Source organism: Rutidosis leptorrhynchoides, chromosome 3, assembly GCF_046630445.1.
Source record: "Rutidosis leptorrhynchoides isolate AG116_Rl617_1_P2 chromosome 3, CSIRO_AGI_Rlap_v1, whole genome shotgun sequence".
NCBI lineage: Eukaryota > Viridiplantae > Streptophyta > Magnoliopsida > Asterales > Asteraceae > Rutidosis > Rutidosis leptorrhynchoides.
Genome location: NC_092335.1, coordinates 278,584,547 through 278,598,273, shown reverse-complemented (window position 1 = coordinate 278,598,273; position 13,727 = coordinate 278,584,547). Strand labels below are relative to the sequence as shown.

At 32.5% G+C, this 13,727-nt stretch overlaps 1 protein-coding gene across 1 annotated transcript; it reads right to left on the bottom strand.

The window, feature by feature from the left end:
* Window positions 1–323: 323 nt before the first annotated feature.
* LOC139901010 (uncharacterized) lies at window positions 324–1,049 on the bottom strand. The gene is made up of 2 exons (XM_071883751.1): window positions 819–1,049; window positions 324–734 (listed from the first exon to the last, which is right to left on the bottom strand). The coding sequence occupies exons 1-2, from the start codon at window positions 1,047–1,049 to the stop codon at window positions 324–326; spliced, it is 642 nt and encodes a 213-aa protein (XP_071739852.1).
* Window positions 1,050–13,727: the final 12,678 nt, after the last annotated feature.

Here is a 13,727-nt window from a genome sequence, read left to right as displayed (position 1 = left end):
GACTACAACATGTGCTCCGTTGCCAACATGCAATACCAAATCGCCTGGTTTTAGCTGCTTAATCTTTCTTAGTCCCTGCACATTATTACAAATGTGAAAATGTGAGTTCCACAACCAGTATCAAATACCCATGAATTACTAGAGAAAACAAATAGTTCTATCATATAGATACCTGAGGTGCTAGCATTGCTAGCCTTTGTCTTTTTCAGCTCTGCAAGGTAAGTCGGGCAGTTTCGCTTCCAATGACCAATTTCTCCACAATGGAAACAAGTAGCATCTTTGGCAGGTTTTTCTTTCTTCTTGACAGAATCCTTTGGGACAAACTATTTGCTTTTGTAGTTGCCTTGACTCTTAGGTTTGCCTTTACCTTTGCCTTTGGCTTGTGGCTTCTTGATTTTTCCTTTCCGAATCATGAGGACTTCAGAGGTTTTGAATGGAATATTCTTCTCGGTAGTCTTAAGCATTAAATGCAACTCCGAGATAGATTTCTCCCAATTGTTCATATTGTAGTTCAAGACGAACTGATCATATGACTTTGGTAGTGAGTTGAGGATCAAGTCTATTGCCAACTCAGGACCAATGGAAGATCCAAGCCTCTCAAGCTGATCTATGTAGCTCTTCATTTTCAGAACATAAAAGCTTACAAATGTCCCCTCTGCCATCTTGCATGCATGTAACGCTCTGACAGTTTCAAAGCGTTGTTGCCTAGCTTGTTGTTGGAACATTTCCTTTAGCTACTTAAGCATCTCAAAGGCATCATGATGTTCCAGGTCCTTTTAAAAGTCTAGAATCATGGTGGCTAACATGAGGCATGCTACCTCTGTGGAGTCATCCGGGTGCTTAGTCCAAGCATCTCGGATGCTCTTTGTGGCATTAGCAGGGGGTTCCTCGGGAACGGGTCCATCAAGTATATACGACTTCTTTTCGACTTTGAGAACAATTCTCAAATTACGATACCAGTCTAAGAAGTTCGTATCATTGAGTTTTTCCTTCTCTAAGACAGATCTTAGAGAAAGGTGGTGAACGGGTGTAGTTGCATTGGGTGACATCTACAAAATTAACAAAGTTCTTTTAGTATTTTAATATTTGATTCTTTAATAATTAATTACCCTAACTTTCTTATGAAAAATTAATTTATTAAATGCTAAAATCCAAGTTACATTTAACCTTGAGTGGTTAGCTGATGCTCTCTCCACTAAGTTTAAATCAACAAGGTAGGTAGCGATTACTAATTGCAAGTCTAATACAATTTCTATATCTTAATGGGATCCTTAACAACAATTGTCAACTAGTATGTTTAATCCCATCTATGCCTTGGGCCATTTGCGTTTGGCTGATGCTCTCTCCACAAGAAGCACCAATTAAGTTATCCTATTTAAAAACTATGATGTTCGGCCCAAGACTATCATGCGAATCGCGAAACACCATCTCAGTAATCACAGGACGACCGTGGTGGTTGGCTGATGCTCTCTCCACAACGACGTACAAATGACAAGCGAGTGTCTTAAAAAGGATGGCATAAACTTACATTTTAAAAGGGATTTTGTGTTTTGTATTATTTCAATTTGACAAAACATTTCGTATAATAATTGTTGCATGCATTCAACAATATATTATACGTATACTTTAGATAAAATCATATTTTATATGTTGGTCTTGAGTTTATAGAATCTCTATTATAGAATCTCAACTAGTATATATATATATATATATATATATATATATATATATATATATATATATATATATATATATATATATATATATATATATATATATATATATATATATATATATATATATATAGCAACTTCTACAACCATACATGCATGTACAAAAAATGGTTGTAGCATATAAAATAACTAAGTTACATTTTAGAAATCTACAACTTTTCCTTTTTAGAAGAGAAGTTGTTCATTTCTAATAATAAGAACAAGTTCTTATTGTTTATTAATGATCAATCCTAGATTATCCAATTACGGTTCATCAAGGATTGAGTGCAATGAGGGGGTATAATGGATGTCGATTATGGTTTTGAGACCTTATTGTCATATTTCGTTAAGTGCTAAACGATCAACAACCATGTCCCGGTCTTCGTAAATTACCTTAACCAAATAATGATTTAATCTCGGGCAAAGTCACGAGAAAAATCAATATGGCTAGGGCAACCCTTCCAGAATCAAAAACCTAAAATGAGAGGCCAAGCTCCCTATTTATAGGTCCAGGAGCTACGCGAAAGTAAGTTGTGCGGGCACTTTAGGCATTCCGCATAAATACTGCGAGAAACCTTCGCTCTCTTTAATGTTCTGCGCAATCCTACCGCATAAATACCGCGGTTCTGTTGTCTTGTGCATTCACCTCTAAAAGGCATTCCGCACTAAAAATATATATACATAAGTATGTATATGATCAAGTCCCCCCAGTTTATTGTGTTACATTTTCGCAGAAAAAGTAAGAAAATAAACTCTTAAAAAAGAAAAGGTTATAGTTTGTCCTTTTGTGCACGCACTTATGTAATTTTTGCATCTTATGCACGCACTACAGTGAGGCATAAAGTATTATTATTTTTCCATAACGGCTATTGTTGTATTGCTAAGTTTTTTTTATCTGCGCATATAGCCGTTAAGGGATTATACCGTTGAAATTACATGTTCCTCCATATATATAGAAGTTGATCATCATTTTTTCCATCATACTTTCTCTCTCCGTTACATTGATTCATTCACACAAACAACTTTCACATTTACTCATCATCATCACCATGAGGGTTTCTGAAATTGAAAAGAATGATGACACAAAAGCATTTCTCGCAGAGAGGCTTAAAAGCCCCGAGTCAAAATCATCATCAAAGGTTGCACAAAAATCTCCTACCACCAGCATTCAACAAACAACAAGGACTCCCAGCAAACGACCCGCTACCTCTCCACTTACACCAGCGTTCAACAAACAACAAGGACTCCCAGCAAAAGACCCGCTACCTCTCCACTTACAGGATCCGCGAAGAGATTTACGTGGTCTAGCTCAGTTGTTCCACCTGCATCTGAGACTGGTAATGCTTATCATCACATGCTATAATTTTTATGTCCAATAACACCTATAGTGTTCTGTCATTTTAACATTTCTTCCTTCGTATATATTCCTGATAGGTGTTGCAGCAGAGACATCCGTTACTCCACCACCATCTACACAAGCTAGTTCTCCACCAACTTTCGACTTATCCAAATATGAAGACATCTGGCGCACTCCTCCCAGCGCAATAAAGTCAATCAAAATAGATGGCCTGCAGGGTTATCTATGCGCCTCTCCAGAAGCCGCACTGGACCAAAGGCAACATATGAAGCTTGCCCTTCCCCACGATCTACGCTCTGAACTTAGCAAACTTTCATACAGCGACTCATTCAATTGTTTTGCGCAAAACTTCTATATGACAATTGCATCTGCATATGATGCAATGTCCCGACAAGAGAAGTTTTCTAAAGTTTTGAAGAAAGAACAAACCAAACATGCCATCACACAGTCCCAACTCTCTTCCATCACCACGGAATTGCAAACAACAAAAAATTCCGTAGATGATTTAAAAAAGCAACTTTCCGAAAAAGCAATTGAAATGGACAACCTTCAAGTCGCGCATGATACAATGAAAAACAAACTCTTGCAAACCCAAACTGAATTATCCGCAGCCTTATCTGCAAAAGTAACCGCGGAATCAAGCTTTGCAAAACTCCGCGAACATTTGCCTGAACTTGGGAAAAAAATCATGGATTCTGCGGATGTTTCACAGAAATTTGATACTTATATGACTGCGCTACAACAACTTGAGCAAGTAAAATTTCTTCAAGAGGTTTGCAAGATTGCTGTTCTTCCGGAGCCAATGCCGAAGTATATTGAGAAATTAATCTGCCCTATTGAAGAGGCAGAAGAGATGGTCGCATTAGCGAGGGAAGGAATCCGCGTTATCCCCATTCCAAAATTAGAAGCTATATGTCAAAACAAGGATGATCCCGTCGAAGACATCATTAGTTTAGACTTAACTACCCAGGAATTGGATTTCGCATTATGTAAGCGCTTTCAAAGCGAATTTTAATGATATGATTTGCTAAAGCGGAACTTATAATAAAATTTTATTTATTAATTGCAATTGCCTTTATTTATATAGCGCTTTGATTATCATTTATAATTACTAGCATTGTCCTTTGCAATTTCATTGTTTATTATTGTGCACATAACAAACAACTACTTTATGCGAAACAACCTGTATGCACGTGCTATTCTGCACCTTATGAATCTTCTAAGTCCGCCGAAATGATCCATAGGCAAAAATTTGTGTTTATTGCGAAGCATCCAAGTATGGCTAGATCTAATACTTTGGGAGAAAGTTAACAAACTGAATTCCTTTCGCATACACGTCAAATTGTTTTCATTTAGCATCAAGTGGTCTTCTCCATCACTTGTTTGATTTCATTTATGGTTGTATTAAACGCATTGTACTTTGAAATTACGCATAGACATACAATCATTATGATGAACAAAGACCTTTAGTTTTATTCATTTTACACAATATTGCAAACTTTTTTGCTACACACATTAACATGAATCACTAGAATGCACATAAAATGTCGCATACTTTTGTTATCTACATATAATATCGTTTCAACAAAGTAGCATGCCACGTGTTAGGTATGTTGCGCCCTTCAATGTCTTGGAGTTTATAAGAGCCTGCTTCATTAATTCCCACTATCTAGTATGGTCCCTCCCAATTGGGTCCCAACTTTCCTTGTTTCTCAGCACGACTTGCTTCATTATTACGCAAAACCCATTCTCCAACATCAAAGGCTAACGCGCGCACCTTCTTGTTATAATACTTAGCAATTTGCTGCTTATTATTTGCCTCACGTATTGCGGCCATAAGCCTGCGTTCTTCAATGAAATTTAGATTTTCACAAATGCTTTTCACATTCGCACTTTCATCAAAATTAGCAACTCTGTGCGTTTCAACAAAGATTTCTGCGGGGATCATTGCTTCAGAACCATATACTAGGCTAAAAGGCGTTTCGCCTGTACTTTTCTTGAAAGTAGTGCGATGAGCCCATAGTACATTTGAAAGTTCATCAACCCATCCATTCCGCTTTTCATTCAAACGTCTTTTAATACCACTAACAATGTCGCGGTTAGTGACTTTGCACAATCCATTTGCTTGCGGATGTGCCACAGATGTGAATCTTTTAATTATATTTAGTTCCACACACCAACTTAAAAATGGATCTTTTGCAATCTGCGCTCCATTATCACTTACAAGTTCCCGCGGAATACCAAATCTACATACAATGTATTCCCATACAAAATTCCGCACCTGCACTCCAGTAATTGTGCGTACGGCCTTTGTCTCCACCCATTTAGTGAAATAATCAATAGCTACAATCAGGAACTTTACATTTCCTGCACCTGGTGGAAAGGGTCCCACAATATCGATGGCCCATTTATAAAATGGCCACGGTGAATCAATTGTAATCATATCATGTCTTGGTTTGCGATTCTACGGTGCATGTCTTTGACAGCTTTTACATCGCTTAACAATTTGCACAACATCACGATATAGAGTAGGCCAGAAATAGCCCATGCGCATTATCTTGCTAGCAATAGTTTTATATCCGGAGTGAAGAGCACAAGATCCACTATGCACCTCTTCAACTATGGTTACAACTTCTGCGGGTCCCACACACCACATTAATGGTCCCAAATATGATTTACGAAAATAATGAAAAAGATAATATGATTATGGCCCATTTACGAAAATATGATTATGGTTTTGGGACCTTATTGTCATATTTCGTTAAGTGCTAAACGATCAACAACCATGTCCCGGTCTTCGTAAATTACCTTAACCAAATAATGATTTAATCTCGGGCAAAGTCACGAGAAAAATCAATATGGCTAGGGCAACCCTTCCAGAATCAACAACCTAAAATGAGAGGCCAAGCTCCCTATTTATAGGTCCAGGAGCTAAGCGGAAGTAAGTTGAGCGGGCACTTTAGGCATTCCGCATAAATACTGCGAGAAACCTTCGCACTCTTTAATGTTCTGCGCAATCCTACCGCATAAATACCACGGTTCTGTTGTCTTGTGCATTCACCTCTAAAAGGCATTCCGCACTAAAAATATATATACATAAGTATGTATATGATCAATTAACACAATTTTCTTAACACATGCAAAAGCGGAGCTTGATACCACTGAAGGGGTTTGTATTAATTTTCATAAAACTATTTAGCTGCGAAAGCGCGTACAACAATTTTTAAACCTTTCAAAAACTCCCCACCAAGGATGCAATTGCATGTTGTTAAGAAAACTAAATAATAGAGAGGGTGTTTAAAAACTACAACCTTTGAAGACTTTGAACTTGAGAAGAAATAGATGCTTCGAATATAGGAGCCAAAATAGCCTCCCTCTATCGGTAATCCACACGAAAGCAAACTCTAATATCAACCGGATGCTAGTCCTTTATACCCTTGAAAACAAGTATAAGAAACAATCTTTCTTATTTCTTATTTTCTAAAACTATCTTGTTTTTGTAACTCTTTCAACTAGAAAGAAAACTTAGAATCTTTTGTAAGTAACTAAAAGAACATGTTTGATAATACTTACAAAATATGTTCTCACACAAATTGAACAAGTATACGTATTTTTTTCTTTCATTTTAAAGAAAACCATAACTAAGCCATCATGATTCATCATTTCACTTTTTCTTTTCTTTCACCAATTAGTGTAAGGTCATAATGAGTTCCATTATAGGTCTATAATGCACATTTATTTATTAAACAAATTGAATAATACAATGTGTATGGATAGCTTTTAATAGTATCTCTTTGATAATGTATACTTGTACATCTTATATAAATTACAAGATAGAAACAAGTAACAAAGTTTACTTGCTATCCTACACATTGACATCTCTATACATATGTATGGATATTATTTATATACACTTGTGATATTATTTATCCAATCAAATAACAATGTCACAATATGTATAATAGGGATGAAAATATTCAAATCATATTCAAATATGTAATTGATATTTATTTGCTAATTGTGTGTGACCCTATAGGTTCAAATGTTATTAGTAGTGTAGACATAAGTTGTACCTTAGGCATTAATAACTAACAAAAACATTGATTAATAAGTTGGCTGCTCATTCCCATGAATGGCATCAAGACTTAGATATTTCTCGCTCGGTAAAATCTATTAGTTATGATTCTGAAGATATGGTTAAGGCTATGAATGTGCAATTGGGTAATCTAGGAAGGGAAATTGAAAAGCTTACCAAAGAAATGCATATGATTAAGGTAGGTTGTGAAAAATGCCAAGGTCCTCATGCTACTAAAGATTGTGTTGCTAGTTTTACTATGGAGCAAGTCGAGAATGTTTCATATGTGAATCAATTTCAAGGAAACCCAAACTACCGAAATAATTATAATACACCTTATCCTACTAATAATAAAAACCCACCTGGTTTCTTTCCTGTTAGAGCACCCTTCATTCCAAATTCTTCTAATGCTCAAACAAATAAGAAGTCGAATCTTGAAGAAAGCATACTCACTTTCATCAAAAATCAAAATGAAGCTAATGATAACATAAAAGCTCAACTTTCTCAAGTGCAAAATAATCATCAAGCGTCCATTCAAAACTTAGAGCGCAATGTTACTAAGTTATTCAAACTTGTCGAGAGTAAAGTTCATGTTAAATCAGAAGTTTCTAAAGAAGCTCGTTTTGAAAAGGTGAATGTGATTAGAGAAGTGAATAGGGTTGATGTTTATGAACCTGGTTTAAGGTACTTATGGGAGTTTGAAATGGAAAAGGAAGAATATAATCAAGAAATAAAGAAGTTGACTGCTACTGAAGAAGATAAATCAAAAGATGCTAAAGTTCGAGGTCTTGATCGTGATGAGGTAATTTTCATGCATGAGTTGTGTGATGAGAAAGAAGAAGAAGTTGATAAAAAGGTTGATGAAAATAATGAAGTTAGTAGTGAAAATTCTGAAAAAACTGAATGTGAAAATAAAGATGATTGGTTAGCTGATACTATGAAACAGTTAGAAGAAAGAAGAAAAGAAGGTTTCCGTCCTCTTTATTCATTCACAATTAATCCGGTAGATCATTATGCATCACCTAAAATTCCTGTTGTTATGCGCAATGATCCAGGGGAATTCCAAATCCCTTGCTTAATTCGTGGTCCAATTCCTATTATGAGATTAGCTGATACTGGTTCTAGCATTAATGTTATGCCATTCTTCGTTTACAATCGTTTAGGATTGCCAATCAAAGGGAATGTGTGTTTTGGTGATAGTCGTTTACATGAACCGTTGAGGATTGTTAAACAAGTTGAAGTTATCATTGTGACGACCCAGAAATTTCCGACCAAATTTAAACTTTTATCTTTATATTATTCCGACACGATAAGCAAAGTTTGTTAAGTTGAATCTCAAAGATTTTAAATTGTGTTCATACATTCATTTAACCTCGACCAAACTTCGACGATTCACGAACCATTAGATAAACGGATATGAAAATATATGTATATATGTATATATTATAGCTTGAAAACATTAATAAAGTATTAGACGTATAATACTTTACATAAACGTATTTGTTTCAAAATATATTCAAATAGCTATCGATGGACTTAGAAAATGATATCAAATGATTGATTTGTCAGATACATTGAATTATGATTGCGAGTCTCTGTTAGGAGGTCCACTTTGATTTGAAAAACCTTTCCTTTTAACGATATTCGGAATAAATGGTAAAGTGATCTTCGAGTAAGGACAAAGTGTCAAGTAGCGAGAGCTAGTTGGATTAGTGGAGACTCCTGTTTGATTTTCAATACATGCCTTACAATAATTTTTTCGTGACTATTGATAGTTTAATTACTAGGCTTTAATGATATTTTTATCACGAAGAGTAAATAATTGAGTTAATGTTCGTCGGCAAGATAAAACCATTTGTCATGTTTAGATGATTTCATATGTACATTTATCCATTTGACCTAATCCTACAACTCATGAATAACTGTAAGTTAATAACTTGAAACCTGTTATGATTTATATATTATTTTACACTCTTAAGTAAAAACGTTTTTTGACATAATAGTACTAGTTTATTAATGTATATGTTTAAATAACGTAAGTTGGAATATTAGTTGTTAGATATATGAATAACTTGAAACGTACATTAAAACGTGTTCATTAAATATATATGTTTTTAAATTAGTTTAGTACACGATAGTAACATCCGCTTAGTAATGCGATTGATATTTAAATAGTTAATACATGATATATTATATGAATAAATATTACATAAGTAATAATACAATACGAGTATAACTATAGCTGATATAATAATATTATTATTACTTTCTATAATTAATATCAATACTAGAATTAGTAATACTATTTTAACTATATATAATCTATAAATATAAACTTGATATATATAAATTGTTATAGTATTGTTATTATTAATATTATTATTATCATTAATAATATTATTATAATTAGTATTATTATTAATATTAATATTTGTACTACTAAAATAATTATTTATTTTATTTTTATTTGAAATATATAATTAAGAATTAAAAGTAATGATGTTATTATTATTATTTTCTTATTTAACCTATTATTATTTTTATTGTTATTAATATTAGTATTATTATTATAAGTGTTAATAATATTATTATCATTAATACATTAGTACTTATTAATATTTGTTAAATTTAATAAACAGATAGTATAACTAATGATATATATATATATATATATATATATATATATATATATATATATATATATATATATATATATATATATATACATATCATATATAAAAATACAGATTCTATAAATATATATATACAATTATAGAGATATATAGATAGATACGGATTTAAATATATTTAAATATAGATAAATACGCAATTAAAAATCATGGGATTCAAAATACGCTAGACATCTCAATTGAAACTATATCTAATTTTTTTTTCTATTTCAAAGATCGTACAAATCAGTGGGAACAATCCAAATTCAGTTAAAGTCACTTTATTTTTTTTCTTTTAATAATTCTGACAACATATTTTGTGTCGAGCAAATCAGACTACCAAACAAACATTAATGAAGTCACATTAGCTGTAAACATGTCTATTAACATTTACCTAATACTCTGCAAATACAATTGGAGTTACAAACAACAAAATCAAACTCTTATTTGAAGAACCCAGCATGAATGCCCTGTTCTTCATCCATTTTTCCAAAACATTAAATTTGAGTTTAAATTAAAATCCTTTAATTCAGTTTCGTTAAAAACCTTTCATTTAAGCTTTCTGGAAAGTTACAAATCCCAATTTGTCATATCGAATTCAAATTTTGAAAGTCAAACATAAATTCTAAAAAGTCAACTATTGTTCTTGAGCCAATTTTGACTTTTCTGTTTCGATTTGAGTTAAATAAATGTTTTCAATAGTTTCTAGTAAGGATTTATAATATATTTCATGTAGTAACTGAAGCTTGAAAATGTTTAAATCCTAAAATCGTGTTTGAAGTTCTTCATGTTCTTCGTGGTCTGCAACTTCAAGTTTTTTTTTCTTCTGTTAATCAATCGTCAGTTACACAGGTCATTTTTAATTCAATTAAGAGTCCTTTATTAAACTAGTGAGTCGTTGTTATGTCAGATCAAAACTCTTGTTGTTCGAATTCGATTCAGAAGAAGAAGAAGGAAGAACACAGATGTGATGGGTTATAATAAATTAGGGGAGGTTATAAAATAGATAAATGGGCGACAGCCCAATGGTTAGGAGTGTTTCGGGTTTCCGAGAGGTCGCGTGTTCGAGTCTCATCGCGAGCAGTTTATTCCTTTTTAATGCTTCTAAGGTATTAATTGATATTTTTATTATTATTATTATTATGATTATTATTATTATTATTGTTATTGTTATTATTATGATTAACATTATTATTACAATTATAATCATACTTATAAGTATTAAAATCCTTATTACCATTATTTATTACTATAATTATTATTAATATTAGCGTTAATATTATTAATTTTATCATTTTAGTATTATTATTATCATTATTATTACTAGTATTATCATTTATAAATCACTAGTATTATCATTAATAATATTATTATTATTATTAGTATTACTAGTATTGCATTATTTTGGTTAGTATTATTAATGTTATTATGAAAACTAGTATATCGATAAAAATGAAAGTTTTAAAGATGTTGTTAAGATTATAACTTTCAAATTCTAAATATGAATATAAATGTCCAAACAGAATATCATTATCATTACTAATATTAACACTATTATTATTATGGTTATTATTATAAATAAAACTTTATACAAAAACACATTACAATACTTATTACTAAACTTTTCATTTTTTAACTACTATTATTATCATTATCATAAGATTTATTATTAAAACTATCATTAACAGTAAAAGTAATATTTTTATAGTTAGTATTATTAATATCATTATATTTATCACTAAGATTATTAACATTAATATTTTTAGTAACATTAAGTATTATTAAAATAATCATTTTTACCATTACAAATATCATTTTATTATTATTACGATTACTAGTTTTAACAGACAAATGATATATATAAAAATATATTCAACATAACTTAACTATATTAATACTTTTATATATAAAATGAATACATTTAAGTAAATAATGAAAAATATAAAAATTAATAATATAAAAAGTTATATCACTAATAATAATATATATTTTGTCGATTATGATTATGTGTGTTAATATATAAATGAATGATATAGGTTCGTGAATCCTAGGCCAACCCAGCATTGTTCAGTTTCGTCGTATGAATATTTTTACTACAAAATATTGGATAGTGAGTTTCATTTGCTCCCTTTTTAAATGCTTTTGCAATATAAATTTTTGGGACTGAGAATACATGCGCTTTTATAAATGTTTTACGAAATAGACGCAAGTAATTAAAACTACATTATATGGTTGAATGATCGAAGCCGAATATGATCCTTTTTGCTTGGTAGCCTAAGAATTAGTAAACCGATCTACTAATTGACGCAAATCCTAAAGATAGATCTATTGGCCTAACGAACCCCATCCAAAGTACCGGATGCTTTAGTACTTCGAATTCGTTTTTATCATGTCCGAAGGATTTCACGAAATGATAGGGGATATTCTTATATGCATCTTGTTAATGTCAGTTACCAGGTGTTCAATCCATATGAATGATTTTTGTCTCTATGCATGGGACGTATATTTATGAGAAATGGAATTGAAATTCTTGTGGTCTATTAAAATGATGGAAATGAATGATTATGATAAACTAACGAACTCACCAATCTGTTGGTTGACACTTTAAAGAATGTTTATTCTCAGGTGTTAAAGAAATCTTCCACTGTGCATTTGCTCATTATAAAGATATTACTTGGAGTCATTCGAGGTAAATATTTAAAAAGACGTTGCATTCAAGTCGTTGAGTTCGATAGAGATTATTAATAAGTAAATGACAGATTAGGTCATTTATAAATTGGATATTATGAAATGGTATGCATGTCTGTCAACTTTTAATGTAATGAAAAGTTGTCTTTTAAAAATAAATGCAATATTTGTAAAATGTATCATATAGAGGTCAAATACTTCGCGATGTAAACATATGTTATTGTATTCGTCCTTATGGATTAGGATGGGTCGTCTCATGTGGTATCAGAGCGGTGGTCTTAGCGAACCAGGTCTGTATTAGTGTGTCTAATTGATAAGTCATTAGGATGCATTAGTGAGTCTGGACTTCGACCGTGTCTGCATGTCAAAAGTTTTGCTTATCATTTTGTGTCAAAAATCATCTACTTATCATCCTTAGGAAATTACCTGCTTATCATTCTTAGTCTAGACACGTATTAATGCATTGATTGCATGAATAACGTATAGACAAAATTCATATCTTAGCGTATCGGTTACTCTATATTTTGCCTGACGTACTCCGTAAATATCTCCGTGATTTACGAACTCTTTTATTCTATACATATGGATATTCTATGTAATTAGAATACCATCCAATAGTCAAAAATCAGTTTATATCGAAAAACCCTTTATTCAATCATACGAAATGGAATTCGTCATTAGTTCAAGTCCCTCGGATTCTGAAATGGAATCCCACTCAAGCTCCGAAAGCAGTGTGACTGGAAGGATCAACCAATCAGCCATCATCTATTCTGGATGAATTGGGGATGGGTTCGTAGCCTCCTCAATCATTGGAGACAAGAAGAAGGTGATCCTTTCCATACACCACATTGCCCTCTTGGCGAAGAACCTGAAGCACTTACCGGCGAACCTGTTCGAGACACAATTTTCTCTCTCATTTCCAGAGTATCTCGTCATGATTATATATTACATCAAATTTTAGACTTTATTTATCCGCTCGTCCTAACCGACAATCACCCTGGTGTAATAGAAGAAGTCAACGAGCATCGCAATCGGGTAGTGGCTTTGGAGAACATGGTGCAAAGGTTACAAACACCAGCAGCAGCATCAGCAGCATAACCAGTACCACCATCATCAACGCCAACAATACCATTACCACCCCCAACCATACACGCATTGTAAACCTCAATTTTACAATCTGTCTCATGAGCACCAATGCCATACGCTCTGTAGATACCAAGGAATAC

Coding starts and splice junctions, on each gene's coding strand:
- LOC139901010 (XM_071883751.1), bottom strand. CDS start 1,049: ATGTCACCCAATGCAACTACACCCGTTCACCACCTTTCTCTAAGATCT. Junction 735..818: donor ACCCGGATGACTCCACAGAG/GTAGCATGCCTC, acceptor ATGCTTAAGTAG/CTAAAGGAAATGTTCCAACA.